The sequence below is a fragment of the Somniosus microcephalus genome, chromosome 25, assembly GCF_052327205.1.
Source record: "Somniosus microcephalus isolate GS21.2 chromosome 25, FLI_Smic_1.0, whole genome shotgun sequence".
In the NCBI taxonomy this organism is placed as follows: domain Eukaryota; kingdom Metazoa; phylum Chordata; class Chondrichthyes; order Squaliformes; family Somniosidae; genus Somniosus; species Somniosus microcephalus.
The window spans coordinates 30,154,607-30,177,582 of NC_141011.1; the positions used below are offsets into that span (position 1 = coordinate 30,154,607).

The 22,976-nt window shown below is 44.0% G+C and overlaps 1 protein-coding gene across 1 annotated transcript in view; it reads right to left on the bottom strand.

Moving 5' to 3' along the window:
* Nucleotides 1-22,976, bottom strand: part of capzb (capping actin protein of muscle Z-line subunit beta) — a 98,749-nt gene that overhangs the window by 63,764 nt on the left and 12,009 nt on the right. Inside the window, exon 2 of the mRNA XM_085967041.1 lies at nt 9,100-9,189. Coding sequence (XP_085823167.1) covers nt 9,100-9,189 — 90 coding nt within the window. The remainder of the gene's footprint in view (nt 1-9,099; nt 9,190-22,976) is intronic.

Sequence of the window (22,976 nt, forward strand, 5' to 3'; positions counted from 1 at the left end):
CAGACCCTTCCCGGACAGCGGCGGGCTAGAGCCCGACCGAGCGGCACAGTAAAGGGCCGAGCAGCGTCAACCGGGGGGGGGGGGGGGGGGGAGATAGAGGGCAGAGCGCAGCCGGTGTTCAGGGGCTGAGCAGCGTCAAGGAGAGGGAGAGAGACACGCAGAAACCCGCGAGGCGCCGCCATTGCCACGAGGACCGCCGAGAGCGGCGTTGGCAGCAGCGCAGGAGAAGCGCGCGAAACCTACAGGGCGCCGCCATTGCCACGAGGACCGCCGAGAGCGGCGTTGACAGCAGCGGGGTAGGAAGGAAACCGCGGGAGATGCCATTTTAAACCACACCCAAAATGCCGAAGAGTGGCAGTATCACTGCATTTGACAATGAAGTCGAAGATTGGACTACATATGTCGAACGAATAGAGGTATACTGCAAGGCAAATGAGGTGTCAGATGACAAGAAAGCGCCGGTATTGTTAAATTTAATGGGTGCAAAGACGTATGGCTTATTACGAAATCTAGTAACCCCAGCGAAGCCAGTGGAAGAGAGTTTTGGAGACATAGTGACGATACCACAGGAACATTTAAACCCCACACCGCTGCTGATAGCAGAAAGATTCAAGTTTCACAAACGGAACCAGCATAAGGATGAAAGCAATGCTGAATATTTAACAGAACTGCGCAAACTATCGAAACACTGCCAGTTTGGAACGGGACTGGCAGATACCTTAAGGGACAAGTTTGTGTGTGGGCTTCAAAGTGAAGGAACCCAGAAACGGCTTTTATCTGAAAAGGACCTTATGCTGAACAAGGCTTTCAGCATTGCGGTATCATATGAAGCAGCAGCACGGGGCGCTGCAAAGATACAACAGAGACCGCAAGAATATGACACAAACGAAATGTCATACAGAACAGAGAGGTGCTATCGCTGCGGCAGAACAACACACAACCACAATGATTGCTGGTTCAAAGACAAAAAGTGTGCAGACAGTGTGGAAAAGTAGGACACATAGCACGAGTCTGCAGGTCAGGAAAGAAAACCAGCAATAAGAAATCTCCAAAAGAAAAGTACAAGGTGGTACATAAGGTGACGGAGAATAGTTCAGACGAACAAAAGAGTGATGCCGACTCCGAAAGCAGGGAGCTGAGTTGTCTGAAACTACATAATGTGATCAAAACGGAGGATCACCGAACCATTTGGGTCACTCTCAAGATAGCAGGAGTCCAGGTAAAAATGGAATTGGACACAGGATCAGCCCTAACAGTCATAAACCGACGGGACTACGAGCGGCTATTCTCACACATACCCTTGAGAGACACAAAAATTTTGAAGACGTACACGGGGCAAAAAGTCTACCCCAAAGGAAAAATAAGGGTGACCGTTATATATAACGGTAAGGAAACACCAAAACTAGACCTGTATGTATTGCAAGATGAAGGACCACCATTACTGGGACGTGAATGGATCCGGAAAATACAGCTGGATTGGCATTCCATACAAGCACTGACTGTGGCTGCCAAAAAGGATGACGACGTCACACCTGGGCAACTGTCAAAGATCCTAACCGCGCAAGAAGTGTTCCAGCAAGGACTCGGAACACTAAAAGGCATGACAGCAACAATTAAAATCGAAGAAAACGCAAGCCCAAAATTTTTTACGGCCAGACCGGTACCTTATGCGATTCGCCCAGCCGTCGAAGCAGAGCTGGAGAGTTTGGAACGTTCAGGAGTACTGTCCAAGGTAGACTGGAGCGAGTGGGCTACACCCATCGTCCCTCTGATGAAAAAGTCGTTGAGCAGCACGCCTGGGGAACCAAGGAAGGTTCGCACCTGTGGGGAATTTAAGGTAACAGTGAACCCAGTCCTGCACACCGTGCAATATCCACTTCTGCAGATTGAAGATATTTTCGCCTCGCTATCTGGAGGGAAACGCTTCACTAAGATTGATCTGGCCCAGGCGTATCTGCAAATGGAGGTAGAAGAAGCATCAAAAAAATACCTCACAATCAACACCCATAAAGGTCTCTACCAATACAACCGGCTGGTATTCGGGGTAGCATCAGCTCCGGCTATTTGGCAAAGGGCAATGGAACAAGTCCTGCAAGGGATCCCAGGGACCCAGTGTTATTTGGACGACATCCTGGTCACGGGCGAAAATGACAGTGATCACCTCGCCAACCTGGAGCAGGTGCTCACTAGATTGAAGGAATATGGGCTCCGAGCTAACCGCCCCAAATGCGAGTTTTTTAAAAAACAGATCTCGTATTGTGGCCACGTTATCGATAAAAAGGGGTTACATAAGTCCCCAGAAAAGATTGAGGCAGTAGTCAAGGCTCCAGCACCGGAAAACGTGTCACAACTGAGGTCGTTCCTCGGGCTGGTAAACTACTACCATAAGTTATTGCCAAATTTGTCTACAATACTACACCTACTGAACACCCTACTGCAAACTGGAGTGCCAGGGAAGTGGAGTGCCGAATGTAAACGAGCTTTCCAGAAGAGCAAAACACTAATCACATCGAAAGAGGTATTGGCCCATTTCAACCCAGCACTACCAATTCGGTTGGCGTGTGATGCGTCACCCTACGGCATTGGAGCGGTGCTGTCGCACAAATTCTCGGACGGCTCAGAGGCCAATAGCCTTTGCATCACAATCATTAACCTCAGCCGAGCGTAACTACGCCCAGATTGACAGGGAGGCCCTCAGCCTAGTGTGGGGAGTGAAAAAGTTCAATCACTATCTGCACAGGCAGAAATTCACCTTGCTGACTGACCACCAGCCTCTTGTCTCCATTTTTAATCCGAAGGAGGGCGTTCCGGTGATGACTGCGCAACGACTACAAAGATGGTCACTCTTTCTAGGGGCGCACCACTATGAGATTGAATATAAGGGCACGAAACAGCATGGAAATGCTGATGGGCTATCACGCCTGCCACTGCCTACTGCGGAGGAAGCACCAGCAGTGGATCCTGTCGAAATATTTCATTTGACTATAGTTGAATACCTACCGGTAACTAACGCTCGTATAGAAAAGGAGACCCGAAATGACCCGACACTGTCTCGGGTATATGATTTGACGGTGAAGGGATGGCTAGCACATGGCGACTCACTGTTGCCAGCATTCTCGACAAGAAGAGAACAGCTGTCAGTGTGCCGGGGGACCTTGATGTGTGGATCCCGAGTGGTAATTCCACCCAAGTTAAGGGATAGAGTGCTCAATGAGCTTCATGAGAGTCATCTGGGGGGGGGGGGGGGGTAAAAATGAAAAGCCTTGCCAGGGCTTGTGTGGTGGCCGGGAATCGATAAACAAATCGAGGACCTGACCAAGAGCTGCTCAGGATGCCAGAAAGTCCAAAATGCACCACCACATGCCCCTCTACACCCATGGGAGTGGCCCTCATCTCCATGGCAATGGGTGCATATTGATTTTGCTGGTCCATTCATGGACTCAATGTTTTTAATAGCCGTGGATGCGCACTCGAAATGGCCTGAGGTCATCAAAATGTCCTCCACCACCACGGAGAAAACTACTGCAGTCCTACAGACCATTTTTGCCAGGAACGGCTTGCCAGAACAGATTTGCTCCGATAACAGGCCACAGTTTGTGTCCGAAGAGTTCCGGAGGTTTATGAAGAAGAATGTGGTTAGGCATTACACATCCGCCCCGTATCATCCAGCCACAAATGGATTGTCTGAGAGGTTCGTACAAACCTTTAAGAAGGCTATGTACAATGACAACATTCCGCTGCAGCATAAGGTGGACAATTTCCTGTTCGCCTACCGGAATGCGACACATGCAGTCACCAACCATGCCCCGGCCATGATGTTCTTTAACCGAAGGTTAAGATCCCGCCTGGATTTGCTCAGACCAAACGTACAAAGAGATGTTGAGAGTAAGCAATTCCAGCACATCCATGAGAAGCCAACAAGGAGCTTCAATGTAGGGCAACCAGTCTTGGCCCGCGACTACCGAACAGAAAAATGGCGGCCAGGAACGATATGCACACGGCAGGGCCCACTAATGTACACAGTGGACGTTGGGGAGAACATCGTGAGACGCCATGCTGACCAGATCCTAGAGTCACAGGAACAAGTCAACCCCATGCCTCGCCCATACGTACCTGGTGAGGAACCAGACGTACAGGTCGCATCTACCCCAGAAACAGTAGCATCGGAAGCTGATGACCCAACTGACGACAGGGTGCCAGAATCGCCTCCGCACAAAGAGCGAGACACTCGGGAAAGGCGCTATCCAGAAAGGATCAGGAAGCCTCCCCTAAGACTGAATATATAAATGGACTATTTTCAGCTAACGTTGTATGTTAAAAGTGTTAATTGTAATTAGTTTGATATTTAATTGTTAAATGAGTGTTATGGTACTGTTAATCTAAAAGGGGAGGAATTGTAATGTATATACCTTTAAGGGGGGGGGACTACTTTTTACAGCTCATGTATACTGTGGTACCGGCAGTGACCACACCTGTATATAGCACTGAGTAGTAATCTGTATAGTTCAGTTCCAGAGTGAGCCACGTTGAGTAAACACTTGTACCGTTCCCCCTGCAGTCTTCTGTCTTATTACTCTCGGACACAACATTGCCCAAACTATATTAGTGATTGTACCCAGCCTTTTGAGCCCACACACCCTTTTCTCCTCCTGTTTGTTCAGTCACTACACGCCTGCCCTCTGGAACTCGCTGCTTTGTTCCCGCCACCTTCCCGATTTCAAAACCCTTTTCTTCAAACTCCAAACCAAAATCTGAGCTTACCCCTCTTGCTTATTAAAAGTTTATTTCCCTAAAATTTTAAACATCCTCCTGCATGTGAGGAACACTATAGAAATGCAAGTAATTGTTGTATACGAGAGCAAGCACCTTAGTGAACCTTTTAATCTGTTCCAAATGGAATTCCATTTTTTTTTTAAGCCATTAAAGTAACATTAAAGAAATGGCACCAATGTTTCACCAGTTAAAGGATAATGTGCACAGGTAGTTCGGTGCCTTAAGACTTTATTCAAACCGAAGTGAAATACATAATTTCATGAATAGCTTAGTTATTATGTGTACTGAATTGCTGTTAATTTTTTTTAATGAATATGATGCAACTTTTCTGATGACAGATCTGATTAAACACACAAGCTTCAGATCATCTCTTACAAACCAAAGTAGTCAATGTTTGGACAATTAACTAACTAGTTACAAAGCACAGCTCTGAACTTGATTAGTGACCCAAACTGCCATCTGGAATTCACAGCAAAGGGTAGAGTTCTGCCTCATCTGGTACTGGTGCTGATGAATTGTTTCGATCTTGCTGGTATGTATTGCACAAAGCACCAACAAATGCTTAATTACCTACCATAGGAATGGTCCCTTTGTACTTTGAATGCAGGCAGTCTGCACACACAAACAGGATAATCAGCCAGCTTCATGGGTGAGCAGAAGTCATCTGGATGCATTGCCCCTTTAAAAATTTTACAGCATGCACATTACGTGATCCTACGCCACAAGAGGTGTCACAATCTCAATTTCTGCAATTCCCAAGTGCATCACTGCACAAGCAGTTGCTGCTTCAAGTAGAATCTGCAACTTGGCCTGGAGTTAGAAGAATGTTTCTTTGTGGGACTGGAAGTTCAGGTCTTTCTAACCACAAGGATATCAAGCCTGTCCCCAACACATGAAATTTAAAATCCTTGTCCTCGTCTACAAATCCCTCGGCCTCATCCTGCCCCATCTGGTGCGCAGACTCTGGCCTTGTGTGTATTTCTCACCCTCCCTCCCCCAACCCCCGCCCACCATTGGTGACAGAGCTTTAAGATGCCTTGGACTTGTTCTCTTGAATGACCTCCCGAAACTGAGCTACTTCTTTCTCCACCTTTAAAAACCTTTTTAAGCCTATCTTTTCCACCCAGCTTTCAGTCATCCCTCCTAATCTCTCCTTTCATGTCTCAGTGTCCATTCCCTTATCTAACCCTGTTGTAAAGCACCTTGGGAGGTTTATATTGAAGGTGCTAAACAAATGCATGTTTTTGTAGTAAGCTTACCCTTCCAGGGCCTCAAATTGGTTAATCAAAACCTGAACAAGTTTCAGAACTCTTAAGTCATGCAAAAAGCTTTGCCGTGGGCATGTCACCAGAAAAGATCATGACATTTAATTCAGATCTTAATTGCAAGTTGGTATTGACCATGGATGGAGCAACCACAACTAAAAACAAGACTGAAAACGACAAAGCCATTGGACCAACTATGATCTTAAAACTTGAGGCGGGAAAGCTTTACGAAATCAGAAAAATTGTCTGCAAAACTTTTCAAACCCAAACAGTATTTTAATAAATGCCATCGCTGACCAATGGAACATAGGCCATTCAACCCTTCAAGCCATTCAATTAAGCACTTTGGGACATTGAGGTCATGAAAGGCGCCATATAAATGCAAGTTCTTTCAACTGTCTTTAGATCAAAGCTGATCTGTATCTCAAATCCATTTACCTGCCCGTGTTCCATATCCCTTACCCAACAAAAATCTATCGATCTCAGTCTTGGAAATTTCAATTGACCCAGCATCCACAGCCTTTTGAGCGAGTTTTCTCTAAATTTCCACTACCTATTGTGTGAAAAAGTGCTTCCTGATTTCATTCCTAAATCATCTAGCTCTAACTTTAAGGTTATGCGGTCTAGTTTTGGATTTCCCCCACCAGAGAAAAGAGTTTCTCTGGACTACCCTATTGAATCCCTTGATCATTGAAACATGTCCATTAGATCACCCCCGCAACCTTTTAAACTCAAGCGACTACAAACCACGTTTATGTAATCTATCCTCATAACTGAACCCTTTAAGCCCTGGTATCATTCTGATAAATCTGCGCTGTACCCCTTCCGAGACCAATGGATCTTTCCTGAGGTTTGGTGCCCAAAACTGAACGCAGTACACCAGATGGGGTCTGACCGAGTCCCTATGCAACAACAGCACTTCCTCACTTTTGAATTCCAACCCCCTTGAGACAAAGGGCAACATTCCATTTGCCTTTTTGATTACCAGCAGTCGTAATATTGTAGCAGTACTACAATAATCATATGGCTGCTGATAACAGGAGAAAGAGAATTGAGGTTGCAACAAAAGCAAAGATCCGACATACAGCCAAGTGTAGCGGGTCAACTTTGGAGTGCAGGAGAGTCATTCTTAAAGGGTGAAATTACTTTTCAGACAATGTGCATGAAGCTGGCAGATTATCCTAGCTATGGGATTTTGTTATTTTGATTTCCTGCTTCATAGTGGAGTTACAACTTGATGAAATACAAAATGAATGGGTTACATAGAAGATAGGAGCAGGAGTAGGCCATTCGGCCCCTCGAGCCTGCTCCGCCATTCAATGAGATCATGGCTGATCGTATCACAACAGTACTTGTAAAGTCAAGCATCTATTTAAACATGAAATTGCACCTTTGAAAAGTTGACACGTGTACAATATGATCAAAGAATAAAGGGTTTTACAATATCAACCAGTCAAACCCTTAGCAGAGCAAGCAAAAGACATATTTAAGACATCTTAAAATGAAAATGAGAATTGAATATTGTACTAAAAGTTGTTTGAGAATTGAGAAACCACTGCAGAAAAAAAATGAAATTAAAAATGATGAGGACTCAAACAGGAAAAGGATACTTCTACATCACTGAACAATTAATTGTGGCATCTAGTTCCAGCACTGCAATTGGTTTCTGATCATATCAAGCATGAAAACAGAATTCTTGACTCCGTATCATATTTGGAAATTAAGCAGCTGGACATTGTGGTGGCAATTAGGCAGGAGAGAAAGGTTGCTCGAATCTAGAGCTTGAAAAACTGGATTTACAGTGTTTAAATGAGTTACAATGAATGTGATGTCACCAGGGATAGCCACATTACATTCTAGCAAATAAAGTATGAAGGTTGAGTAAGTGTTGCAATAAAGTTGCTTTTATATATATAAAAAAAATACTGCACGTAATGCTATTGCAACACAAAAGTAAACTTGCCAGAATCATTAAAGTTAGCAGCAGGATATTTTTTTTTTTTTTTAAATAAAAACAGAAAATGCTGGAAATACTCAGCAGGTCAGGCAGCATCGGTCACGGTGGCATAGTGGTTAGCACGGTTGCCTCACAGCGCCAGGGACCCGGGTTCAAATCTGGCCTCGGGCGACTGTCTGTGTGGAGTTTGCACATTCTCCCCGTGGGTTTTCTCCGGGTGCTCCGGTTTCCTCCCACAGTCCAAAGATGTGCGGGTTAGGTTGATTTGGCTATGATAATCCCCTAACGCGAAGGGTCAATTTAAATGCGTGGGGTTATGGGGATAGGGTGGGATATGTGTCGGTGCAGGCTCGATGGGCCGAAATGGCCTCTATCTGCACTGTGGCGATTCTGTGTGTGATCTGTGGAGAGGGAAACAGAGTTAACGTTTCAGGTCAATGACCCTTCGTCAGAACTGGCCAGTTTTTAACGAAAGGTCAAGACCTGAAACGTTCACTCTATTTCCCCCTCCACAGATGCTGCCTGACCTGCTGAGTATTTCCAGCATTTTCCGTTTTTATTTCAGATTTCCAGAATCTGCAGTATTTTGCTTTGGTATTTTTTTTTTTTTTTTTTAATAAACTGGCTGCAAATCTGGTAAGTTTACTTTGATATAAAAACAGAAACACACAGGTTAGTCAGCACCCGTAATGGTCTAATAAAGAATACAGACCCGAAATGTCATTGCCAATGTTTGCTCTAAGCTACGCGGCTATGCAGCAGTGGGAAAGGTCCTGCGCAGGCCATTCACTGGCTTCCCCATTGTAAATGTAAAGCGACCGCGCACTAAAAGAAACAGGCCGTGCAGAACAAAGCGCAGCTTACAGGGAACATTGGTCATAGCCTATTTTTTCCCCTCCCTCCACCACCCACAGCCACAGCCAAGAGATGCTGACAAACCTGCTGTGTATCTCCAAGGTTTTCCATTTTTCTTTCTGATTTCCAGTTTTTCCTTTTTATTTAAAGCTTACTGCTGGCTGCGCAAGACCCAAGGGGCAGGAACCGGCAGCACTTGCATGGCACTAAGCCCAAATAAATTGGTTGATTTTTTCAACCTATACTTACCAAATCAATCAAATCACTGAGGTTCTTCTCAATTTGCTGAGGAGGAAGACGCCTCATCAAATCCAAGGCACAATCCAGCTGTTGGTCACTCTAGGGAAAGGGACGAGATAAAAATATATTAATGACATTGAAGTCTGCATTTATACTGCAAATATATATTGAACAAAAGAAAAACACTAATTTGCCCATCAAGCTCATTCCCTTCAAGCCCACTCAATCTCCTGAGAGAGGCAACTCCAGGTAAAACTCCAAGATGGAAGTCCAGAATTTCTCCATGAACCTCAAAAGGTAAGCATGCAAAATTTCAGGATATTATTCTACTCTTATAACTCAAACTATCAACTCTGAAGAGTTGTATTCCAGATAGATCATCCATCGTCCCAGCAGCTCAAGACCATAATCCATAGAACATTTTAGCATCTATATCTATCCTTATAACTCTCAATTTTATCAAATATTCAGAATTATTCCTTCATAACTAATAAATACAGTACTCTCACAAAAATACTTAACACTGTATGGGGAGGAGGGATCACTAATCATTTGACGGTATTTCATTTCTACTTTTCTACTTCTGTGACCATGATCATAGAACTGCAGACACTTTTTAAATTAAAATCACCATATAAATGCAAAGTAGGGAAGACAAGGCTAAATTGGGTAACTCCAGACCAGAGTAATGTCAGATGTGAGCAAACTCTTCGAATCTATAGTTTGATCTCGTGAGAATTTACAGATGTATATGATGACCACGGTCAGCCAATAGGGATTTGTTATAGGCAAATAGTGTATGACAAACTTAAAGGCATTTTTGAAAGAAGCAAATAAATTGTATAGGTATAGGGAACGCAATAGCTGTAGTAAATACCGGTCAGAGGCTGGGTATTCTGCGGTGAGTGACTCACTTCCCGACTCCCCAAAGCCTCTCCACCACCGACAAGGCACAAGTCGGGAGAGCGATGGAATACTCTCCACTTGCCTGAATTGGTGCGGGTGCATCAAAAGTTGGTGAATTGGCAGGAAGTAAAGAGGTAGGATTACTGGCTGTTGCTTAATGTGGAGAAGAGTCAGAAGTCGTGTACCCTGGGAGTAAGTGCTGGGTCCATTTTACTGCAAATATATACAGATGATTTGGCGTGGGCCATAGGAAGTACAATATCAAAATTTGCTGATAACAAAAGATAAAAAATGTTTGGCAAACTGAAGAGGACTATAAAAGGCTTCAGGAGGATAAAGACAGGTTAGCAGAATGGGCAGACAGATGGCAAATTCAATTTAATACAAAGCAGTGTCAGGTTGGGAGGGAAAAGAGACGGAATCCTTTCGTGAAAAGTTAATTATTTTCAGCCATTTTTTACTAAGGCAGGAGTCAAAAGGAAAGAGGCAACAATACAACAGGATCCTTATACAGAATCACATGACTTGAAACAATTGTATCATTTCACTGCACACTATAGGAGTATAGCATATCCTATTGCACATTCTCCACAGGATGACTGCTCCCGCTCCCAGCTCCTGCCAAGAAATATTGGGTAACAGGACACCACAAGGATAGGCTGCAATATCACGGAAGAATACATAAAATGGTTCAGATGACATTAAGTGGCAATAATATGTCTGTCAAATAACCTTAGCATTCGAGGGCTCAAAGCAAGCTTAAACACTGGTTGAGCGGTGAACACAATCTCTGGAATGCTTAACGTGCCAAGGCCTGTACGACAGCAATGATGCACACATGATCTGTTCCAGGTGTGCAATGGAGTCTTGATCCCAACAGAAATAGTGGATCATTTAGATAAACATAATTATTTGGGACATTCTGTGCTCTTTAAGTTGAGCCCTGGGTTGAACCAAATTGAAAAATGTAATGGATAATAACTGCCCCGAGGCACAGCTGTACTTATCTCATTCATTTCCTGTCCCACAAAGTAATTTCGTCCATAAATCCCATTATATTCTCCTTACAAACAAACTTTGCCAGGATCCTTCATCATTAAGAAGTACCAATGCAGACTGAACGTGCCCCTGAATTGTGAGGCCGAATCAAAATCCGAGCGATAACTATTACGTTTCTCAACCATCCGATATGTCTGCTTCCTACTTTTCCATAAAAATCAGGCAGCTCCTCCACATGAGAACCAGGTGGAAGCAAAAGGAAGAGTCACTGCTGGATACTTGGGGTCAGCCCAGGCACTACATAAATGTTGATTTATTAAATAAACTGATAATGTAGTTAAACAAAAGCAAAGTTATTAGCCTTATGTCCCGAGTGAATGTACTGCACCCAGCAATCCATAAAGTTTACTGTGAGCCAATACAAATCAGTGGAACAGCCCGTCACAGAATAAAAATCTTATACTATATCGTGATGAAGTTTTGAATGCTAAAATCAGGAAGCCGTTTGTGCAAAGCTGCTTTGTCTATGCCGGAGTACTCAATAGCCGTATGCAAACTTTGCCACACAGTCAATTTAAACGGAAATTATTTAAAATCCAACTCCAGAAACTACACTAGCCTACACAGTTTTTGCCATTGGTACAGCTAGAAGGCGGCATCAACCACAAGCTATCTGGCAAACTATCTCGAAGGAAATCTTCTGCCCAGATATTAGTGCCCGAGGGAAAGAAATATAGTTCAGACCTGCATGCACATGCAAGACAATGTGCAGTTTCTCAAGTTTAATTCCGTTCAGTTTCCTTAACCTAAAATATTTCATATGTAGCACTCAGTGTGTTACACCAGCTGTATCCCAGCACTACCAGCTGAATTTTGTTTGCAAGTATTTTCACAAACTTGCAAAACCACCTAGAGACTCTGACTTGCTGAACGTCCTGTTCTGAGTCACAAGTAGCAGTCACATCCTCTTTACTTAATGTGCAGCAGGCAGCACATTTTCTACAAATCAAATTTAAATAAATCCAAGACAGCATAAATCCACAAGCAGTTACTTGTACCATTATTAGGCTTGTAAGTTGTCCCTGGATTTTAAATATGCGAGACATTAGCTACTTTCCCAGAGCTTCAGAAGATGTTGTGGATTGTAAAAATGTTTTGGTTTCTAACCACAATGTTCGTCATATAATCAACCACAATACCAGAACAAGCTTCCAGTATGATTTGAATAGGCCTGCAGAAAACAATACTTCATAATAGCCATGCAATGCATAAAGAGCATTTTAAACAAGCCAATAGGCCAATTGAAGCTCGATCTCTAACCAAACAAGGGGAAAAAAATTGCACTCATTAATTTGCTTTACTAAAAAGATCACAGTGCAATGCCACACAGCCAGGAAATCGGTCATTGTATTAGCAACACCTCAGTCTCCACCTTTAAATCTGTATTACCTGCTCAGACAAACTGAACACACACTTCAGGTAAAGTATTAACACAGAAATTCAACACCAAATACATTTTGGAGTCAAACTTTAGCAGTTGATTTATCGCACTCAGTTGAATTTTAGCCAGCACTATTTAGCTGTAGTAAAATACCACCACAAAAAAACATTTCTAACTTTCATCAGACAGTTTTGACAAAACTCAGCTAAAGTAGCATTAGTACAACTAAGGTGTGTTTTGGGGAGGACTGCATCACAGAATCACAGAAACCCCACAGTGCAGATAGAGGCCATTTCGGCCCATCGAGCCTGCACCGACACATATCCCATCCGATCCCCGTAACCCCTACACATATCCCACCCTATCCCTGTAACCCCACGCATTTAATCCCCCTAACACTAAGGGTCAATTTATCATAGCCAATCAACCTAACCCGCACATCTTTGGACTGTGGGAGGAAACCGGAGCACCCGGAGAAAACCCATGCAAACACGGGGAGAATGTGCAAACTCCACACAGACAGTCGCCCGAGGATCAGTATAACTACAAATCCTAACGGTAGCTCTAAGGCACACAAAATACATCACTCATTAGACTTTCTACAGGTAGAAATTATGGGGAAGCTTTATGTGGAGATACGAAGCGGACAATGAAGCCATTTATAGGATTAAGAGAGGAGACGAGGATAAATTAAGTACTTGAAGGGATAGTGGAATGTATACAAATGAACACACTTTTTATTCATTCATGGGACATGGGCGTCGCTGGCAAGGCCAGCATTTATTGCCCATCCCAAATTGCCCTCAAGGTGGTGGTGGTGGTGAGCCGCCTTCTTGAACCGCTGCAGTCCGTGTGGTGAAGATACTCCCTCAGTGCCGTTAGGGAGGGAGTTCCAGAATTTTGACCCAGCAACAATGAAGGAACGTCGATATATTTCCAAGTCAGGATGTTGAGAGACTTGGAGGGGAACATGGGAGGTGGTGGTGTTCCCATGCACCTGCTGCCCTTGTCCTTCTAGGTGGTAGAGGTCATGGGCTTGAGAGATGCTGCCGAAGAAGCCTTGGCAAGTTGCTGCAGTGCATCTTGCAGATGGTACACACTGCAGCCACAGTACGCCGGTGGTGGAGGGAGTGAATGTTTAAGGTGGTGGATGGGGTGCCAATCAAACAGGTAGCTGTGTCCTGGATGGTGTCGAGCTTCTTGAATGCTGTTGGAGCTGCACTCATCCAGGCAAGTGGAGAGTGTTCCATCACACTCCTGACTTGTGCCTTGTAGGTGGTGGAAAAACTTTGGGGAGTCAGGAGGTGAGTCACTCACCGCAGAATACCCAGCGTCTGACATGCTCTTGTAGCCGCAGTGTTTATGCAGCTGGTGCAGTTAAGTTTCTGGTCAATGGTGACCCCCCCAGGATATTGATGGTGGGGAATTTGACAATAATACCATTGAATGTCACAGGAAGGTGGTTAGGCTCACTCTTGTTGGAAATGGTCATTGCCTGGTGCGAATGTTACTTGCCACTTATCAGCCCAAGCCTGAATGTTGTCCAGGTCTTGCTGCATGCAGGCACAGACTGCTTCATTATCTCAGGAGTTGTGAATGGAACTGAACACTGTGCAATCATCAGCAAACATCCCCACTTCAATGACCTTCCCTCCATCATAAGGTCAGATGAAGCAACTGAAGATGGTTGTGCCTAGGACACTGCCCTGCGATGATTGGCCTCAAAACAAATACAACCATCTTTCTTCATGCTAGGTATGACTCCAGCCAGTGGAGAGTTTTCCCCAATTCCCATTGACTTCAATTTTATGAGGGCGCCTTGATGCCACAGTTGGTCAAATGCTGCCTTGATGTCAAGGGCAGTCACTCTCACCTCACCTCGAATTCAGCTCCTTTGTCCATGTTTGGAGCCAAAGCATCAGTGAGCAGGTTATTGGTGAGTAAGTGCCGCTCGATAGCACTGTCGACAACATGTTGCTGATGATTGAGAGTAGATTAATGGAGTTGTAATTGGCCAGTTTGGATTTGTCCTGCTTTTTGTGGACTTTTTTTTTTCCAGGTAGATGCCAGTGTTGTAGCTGTACTGGAACAGCGTTGCTAGAGGCGTGGCTAGTTCTGAAGCACAAGTCTGCAGCACTGGAACTGGGATGTTATCGGGGCTCATAGCCTTCGCTGTATCCAGGGCGCTCAGCCGTTCCTTGATATCACGTGCAGGGAATCGAATTGGCTGAAGATTGGCTTCTGTGATGGTGGGGACCTCAGGAGGAGGCAGCGATGGATCACCCACTCGGCACTTCTGGCTGAAGCTGGTTGCAACGCTTCAGCCTTGTCTTTCGCACTCACGTGCTGTGCTCCGCCTTCGAGGATGGGGATGTTTATGGCGCCTTCTCCTCCTGTTGGTTATTTAATTGTGCACCATTCAGGACTGGGTGTGGCAGGACTGCAGAGCTTTTATCTGATCCGTTGGTTGTGGGATTGCTCAGCTGTCTATAGCACGCTGCTTCTGCTGTTTAGCATGCATGTTGTCCTGTGTTATAGCTTCACGAAGTTAGCAGCTCATTTTTAGGTACGCCTGGAGCCTGACATGCTCTTCTACTACACTCTTTGTTGAACTAGGGTTGGTCCCCTGGCTTGATGGTAATGGTAGAGTGAAGGGATATGCCAGGCCATGAGGTTTCAGATGGTGGTGGAATACAATTCTGGTGCCGCTGATGGCCCAGTGTCTCATGGATACCCAGTTTTGAGCTGCTCGACCGGTTCTGAATCTATCCCATTTAGCATGGTAGCAGTGCCACACAACACGATGGAGAGTTTCCTCAGACGGGACTTTGTTTCCACAAGGGCTGTGTGGTGGTCACTCCTACCAACCCCCTCGTGTTGGTTCTCTTACCACCTGCTACAAGCCCAGGCTGGCAGCTATGTTCTTCAGGACTCGGCCAGCTCAGTCAGTCTTGGTGCTACTGAGCCGCTCTTGATGGACATTGAAGTCCCCCACCCAGAGTACATTCTGTGCCCTTGCTGCCTCAGTGCTTCTTCCAAGTGGTGTTCTGGAGGAGTACTGATTCATCAGCTTAGGGAGGGCAGTAGGCAATGTTCCCTTTAAGCTGCGCAGCCGCACGGCTCTCTGGACCTCCGGCGCAGCCAGCTCACCGGTTTTTTTAATGACAAGAACAGCACATGCGCAGTATTTTGAATGGGCCATGATGCACCCAAAAAAAATTAACAGGAACACTGGCGGTAGGTGGTAACCAGCAAGAGGTTTCCTTGCCCATGTTGTAGCGGTTTGGTACAATTGAGTGGCTTGCTAGGCTATTTCAGAGGGCAGTTCAGAGTCAACCACATTGCTGTGAGTCTGGAGTCACATATATGCCAGGCCAGGCAAGGACGGCAGATTTCCTTCCCTAAAAGGACATTAATGAACCAGCTGGGTTTTAACAACAATCCGGTAAGTTAAATGGTCACCATTACTGACACTAGCTTTTTACTCCAGATTTATTTAACTAACTGAATTTAAATTTCCCAGCTGCCATGTTTGGACTGATGTCCAGGCCTCTGGATTACTACTCCAGTAACAGAACTACTATGCTACTGTTGCCTTATAAAGACAAAATAATGAGCATGCAGATAGGCTAAGATCCCTAGTTTGTGCTGAATTAATTGATCTCAGCCAAAGCAGCAATTAGAATGTTAGAATTTACTGCAGCACCCCTGGGTTAGGGTTCTGCTCCACTTGTGTGGGGTATTACATAGAATTACACAGAAATATCAAGAGTAGCTGACCTTCAGGAAAAAGAAAGGCGAGAGGAAAAAAACTTCTACCAAGGGAGAGAAAGAAAAAGTGAGTGACCAATGATTTGCTATTTCAGGGCAAGACAAGGTAATCTGGTAAAAGAATGAGCTGCAATTGTTTAATCCAAGGGTAACTAAGGCGGCAGCTTTGTTTCGATGGTTTTTCACTAAGGAGAATTGTAAAAATCCTGCTCTGGGGTTGACGTTAAAACTATGTTCAACTAACACGGAGACATTAAAAGTTCATTACTGATCACCTCGGCCTTGTGGCGGAGCCGGATACCATACAAAAACTATGCCTGGACTTTTCAAAGAAGGCAGTAAAAACCAACGCAGGAGGTGCATGAGAATCTGGGCATGAAAAACAGATATTTTGGTGATGGGAGATGAAATTGCATGTGAAATGGTGAGTTCCGCAGCATGAACATTAACCACCAGAGCCGAGGACCGTCCTGTGCCTGCAAAGCTGGACAGATTAAATGCACAGAACCAGCAGAAAGAGTCGTGAATAAAGCTGTTGGCATCAACTGATTCACAATATGCAGAAGTACTAAATCCAGAATTAGAGACGTGACTTTCCAGAAAGGGACATGGGCTGGAAGACATCTGCAATCTATACCGGAACGAAGGGCATCTCACTTAGAAGGAAACGGCCCTTGTAGCTCTCCCCACTGTAACCTGGAATTCTTCAAAGGACGTAGATACATATTACAATTACAACTGTCGGGTTCAGATTCTGTTCTTATGTTAATGGAGCATTTTAGTAAATAGATTGAGACCCAGTATTCCCATTATCTGAGACAAGGCATCATATTGCACCAAAATCTAGCAAATCTAAAATTAGATCAACTTCCATAATCCCAGAGTCACATCACATCTGCCCACACACAAAACTAATATATAAATAAAAATATATTGTAAATATATAAACATTTATATAAAATATAAATATTTATAATATAAATATATATAACTATAAATCTAAATATATATAAATACATAGATATAAATACACACACACACTTCCAGCAGAAATTGCAGCAGCCAACTATATTACTTCTGCTGCTATCCAAACTGATGAACTAATTTAGCACAGACTGGAGATTGAAACTAGACCTTCCTGGTCTGCATAGCTCAGACATGGAGACTTTACCTCAAACATTGGCCCGTAATTTGCAGTCAGCGGCGAAGCAAAGGCACTCGCCGCTGACCCTGAAGAAAGCTGCCCACAGGCAAGAGGTTTGCCTTTTTCAACACCCAATTGATTTCAGAGCTCTGTAGTGGGAATCTCTCGTGCAATGCTGCCGTGACGTCAACAAGCTGCCTGAGCAGCCAATCACATTGCAGAATTCTCTGGCAGGAAACGAGAAGCTGCTTTTATCCAAACTTTTAAAAAAATATTAGAGAACGAAACAAAGATTGGGACTCCCACATGGGAATAAGGAAATATCATGAACAAACTTTCCAAAAAAAGTTATTTAAAAATTGTAATTTTTATCATAATGGAGAAATTTGACACTTCACATATAAAAATTAGTTCTTCAGGGCCAGAACCTTTGTTTACCAGTCAATACACACTGTTAAAATCCTAGTTACACCTATTCCAACAAGGCTTAACATTTAACAGGGTGTTTAACAGCGATATTACCATGGAAAAGCCCAAGTTTTCTTTAGTTTTCCTGATTGCCAGCTACAGGGAGGGCGGGGGGGGGGGGGGGGGAGAAAGAGGGCTGTTAGTTTGCCGTTATGACCCACCACAAATTCCGCCCCATTGTACCATTCCCTCTAAAAGGAGAAGATTTACTCCTGTTGGGATACTTGACCAAAGAGAGTCTTTATTAAGCGTGGGTTCTCCACTGACCACCGCTGGAAAGTACACACCTAGATGGTGAACACTTGATCTGGTTCAGCTGCAATATTACAACCACTCCAAATAGCCTACTGAAACACAGCACCTAGGGTCACACAAAGATAGAGCACTTGGGTAAGATAGCAAGGGTCACTGTCAGCTATGAAACTGTATCCCAACATAAGTCAGCACTATCAGGAGAGGAAAGAAATAAACGGAGAAGGAGAAACCCAGGGCACCCACTAATCGAGCACATTTATCGTAATATCACCCATTTCCACCCCTGCCTCGCTCCATCTGCTGCTGAAACCCTTATCCGTGCTTATATTACCTCCCAACTCGACTATTCCAACACTCTCCTGGCCAGCCTCCCAGCTGTCACCCTCTAAACTCGAGCTCATCCAAAACTTTGCTGCCCGTATCCTAACTCGCAACAAGTCCCGTTCACCCATCGCCCCCCGTGATCGCCAACCAATGTTGGCTCCCGATCCATCAACGCCTCAAATTTAAAATTCTATTCCTTGTGTTCAAATTGCTCCACGGCCTCGCCCTTCCCCCAAGCTCTGTAACCTCCTCCAGCCCTGCAACCCTTGAAGAACTCTGCGTTCCTCCAATTCTGGCCTCTCGTGCATCCCTCTAACATTTCCTTGGCCCCACCATTGGTGGCCGCACCTTCAGCTGCCTGGGCCATAAGCTCTAGAATTCCCTCCCTAAACCCCTCCAACTCTCTCCCCTTCTTTAAGATACGCCTGAAAACCTAAATCTTCGAGTTACCTGCTAATGTCTCCTTATGTAGCTCAGTCAAATTTTGTCTGAATGCTCCTGTGAAGAGCCTAGAGATGTTTTACTACGTTAAAGGCGCTATATAAATGCAAGTTATGATGAGACCCATCCTGTTCTGACATTCTAATTAGCAGATGCAAGATCTCAGACATGTTTTATTATTTCTTTGGATGGCTGGGCACCCTGGAGCAGGGCTGCAACTATTCTTTAACTCCACCATAAATTGTAACCGGTTTGTGGCATAGAAACATAGAAGATAGGAGCAGGAGTAGGCCATTCGGCCCCTCGAGCCTGCTCCACCATTCAATGAGATCATGGCTGATCATCCAAACTCAGTACCCTGTCCCTGCCTTCTCCCCATATCCCTTGATCCCTTTAGCCGTAAGAAATATATCTAACTCCTTCTTGAATATATTTAATGAATTGGCCTCAACTGCCTTCTGCAGTAAAGAATTCCACAGCTTCACCACTCTCTGGGTGAAGAAATTCCTCCTCATCTCTGTCCTAAATGGCTTACCCCTTATCCTTAGACTGTGACCCCTGGTTCTGGACTCCCCGGCCATCGGGAACATCCTTCCTGCACCTAGTCTGTCTGGTCCTGTTAGAATTTTATAAGTTTCAATGAGCTAAATCCATACTGTTGTAGCACAGCATTTTTGCATTTACAACATTTATAACACAAATTGTCTGAGGCGCTGGAATGGTAATAGGTGCGAAACGTGAGGTTTGCTTAATTCTTGCTGAGACTAGCATCCCTTTTAGAAGGCCTGGGGAAGGAGACAGAAAAAGTTACAGCTCTGCTTCACCAAATCTACATAAAGGGTTTGAAGCAAAAGGTCGCATGAGTGCATTAATCTTAAGAAGGTTGCACATCTTACTTTGGTGCAAACATGCAACTTTACACGTAATTTTAACACCCAATACAATTAAAGTGCACAGAAAATAAAAATCTGAAGTTAAATGCGAAAAGAAATTACTTTAACTTCACAGCAGTTAGAATTTGTCAGGGTAAAACGATGAGCTGCTCAACTTGACTGGTGTTTTTTTTAAGCCAGACTTCAAATTTTTCATTAAATCAAATTGTCTCAGCACCTCTGCTCAACCAGGAGCTCGTTTATGAAATTAGAAGACAGCGTGCAGAGATCCCTGGAACATGCACTGAACTGCTATTTGCTTCCACAGCAACTGTCCCACAAATGCAGAGCGACAGTATCTTTAAGCCCATCATAGAATACTGACATCACATCAACAGGTTGGCTTCACCACAGAGAAAAAGAAAATCAACACAGTAGTTTTTGTGACATCTTAGAGTGTAGGAATGCAGAAATGCCCTTTAATGCTGCCTGTACTGTTGCCCAACATCCAGTTTTTCCCCCTTTATCCTTGAAGGGGGCATGGAGTATAGCTCGACAGACATCAGCACTCAACTGCGCTTTGGGCAAGTGCCATTTTGCATGTCCAAGCTTGGACAGCAAGCGTTGTGTACGATTGGGCCTAGCTCATGGCCTAGCCTCATCCTGTCTTGGGCAACAACTTTCAATTTCCAGCAGGAATCACTGGGCACCAATCAGTAGGAAGGACACTGTAACACTCCAGACTCTTAACATCGCACCATTTCTCCAGAGTAAACCAAGACTTGAACTTACACCATCCTGATCTGTATAGCTTGGCATCAAACCATGCAGTGCATTTATCCACCAACGAAGGACAACTCTTGTGTGGAATTTTTAGTGTCCAAAATCTTGATCTTCGAATTGCTCAGTATTTAGGTGATTTTATATTTAAAAAATATTGAATGAAAACATCCCACAATGCTAGCATCCAGACAGAACTCTCCAGAACCAATGTCACAGCCAAAGTTCTAACTGGTCAAAGGTCAAATTCACCTCAATTGAAATTTGTCTGATACATTTCCTGAAATACTAAAGACTACTACCAGCTAAATATAAATGATGGAGCCCAGATATTAAACATTTAAAAACACGGATGCAGTCATCTATTTTACAGAAAAGTTCTGCCCCCAGGGAGCTGCTATCATTATGAGTAAATCTTTCCTTGATATTGTTTAAACAGGGAGTGCGGATAATCCCACAGGAACACTGGTTTGGTGCGGCTAAGGAGTCTGATAATGATTAAAAACTAAATAACCTTGATAACAATCAATGATCCACGATGCTTAAGTTTCTTTCTACTGTATAAATTAGTCAGGAGTACTTCCCCCAGATGAGATCATCAGCACAACTTAGAAATTTTATGGCAAAAAGGATGTTCATTTTATTTACAAGAGGTTTTGAAAGCAGCTAGATACTAAAATACTAATTTAACTGATCCATTGGTTGTTCATGCCACAACTCTCAGATTTTAACATCTCAGTACTTTAGTGGAGAATTTTATCAATCTAATCCATATTCACTAAATTTAGTCACTACCGCCAAGGAATGGATGCACCATTAAAAACAGCTTGCATTTATACAGCGCCTTGAATGTAGTAAAACGTCCAAGTGCTTCACAGGAGCGTTATCAAACAAAACTTGACACCGAGCCGCATGAGGAGCTATTAGGACAGATGACCAAAAGCTTGGTCAAAGGGGTAGGTTTTAAGGAGCGTCTTAAAGAAGGAGAGAGGTAGAGAGATGGAGGCTTAGGAAGAGAATTCCAGAGCTTAGGACCTAGACCACTGAAAGCATGGCTGCCAATGGTCGAGCAATTAAAATCGAGGATGCGCAAGAGTACAGAATTGGAGGAGCGTAGGGATCTCGGAGGGTTGTGGGGCTGGAGGAGGTTACAGATATAACGAGGGGTGAGGCCATGGAGGGATTTGTAAACAAGGATGAGAATTTTAAAATGGAGGCGTTGCTGGACCGGGAGCCAATGGGTGATGGGTGAACAGGACTTGGTGCGAGTTAGGATACGGCCAGCAGCGTTTTGGATGAGCTCAAGCTTATGGAGGGTGGATTAAGGGCATATAAACATAGAATCATACAGCACAGAAAGGCAGCCATCGGTTCCAGTTTGAGGTTACGGTGGGGGGGGGGGGGGGGAAAAAGAGGGGGGAGGAAAAAGGAAAAGCAAGAGTGCACTTTTAAACCAATCGGCTTTGTTCCCCTTATTCTTGATTCTGAAATCCAGGTTTGAAATCCACATTTTAAAATCACTTCTGACCTTTCTCACTTCAAGATGTTTGGAATGCTCAAAGTTTTCCCTCACCTGAACTTATGCAACTGCAAACAGAAACATGAGGCTTAACTATTGTGCATCATGCTAGGTCAGAGGGGGAAAGATAACTATGACCATGAAATAGGTGTCTTCATGGAGAATCCAGTCCTTACTCTCAAGTAGGGCTCCACAGCTGTTGGGCAGAAGGGGAAGAAATAGATTGTCCAGGATGGAATAATCATACATAGACTCTGAATGGACTGGGCTTCGTGGGTTGAATGGCCTCTTTCGCTCTGGACCTTGTATTCCTGGTTTTAAGGTTAAACAATATCTTAAAGGATCATTAATGACATCTATATTACATAAAAGGGTTTTTCCATGGTTACAGGAAATAAAGTCAGATTCACAGAGGCAGGCATTACAAATATCCTACCCCTCTTGAAGGTGATGACTTATGCTTCGGAAAAGATACATAGCAAGATTCCAGCACAGGACTGGTGCATGCATTTCTTGACTGTCCATGTATACCAAGATTCTTATTTGATAAAGTGCATAAAGACATATGCATACTTCAAACCTAGAGCAAAAGCATTTTATGCAAGAGACAGACATAGAATTACAGTTCTGTTTCCTACACATGATATGCTTCCTCTTTCTATAGACCTGTATTACTGTACTTCAAGCTTTCCACTGTATCTCAGGTCAAGGAGAAACTTCACATAAGCACAAAGATGTGAGACACCAAAGGGTTAAGTACATTTCTGTCATCGGCTCATATAAATGTTTTCCACAATTTTCCTTTATTTTCAATAATCTGTAAATTTTGGTAGTATATGAATATGAGCCCATGTCAATGAAATCAAATATAATGCTGGTAGGATACCCCTAAATCCAAGTATGAAAGAAAACTGATCCACAAGCATTCCTCACAACAGAGTAACGGGAAGGGAAGAAAATTAATCA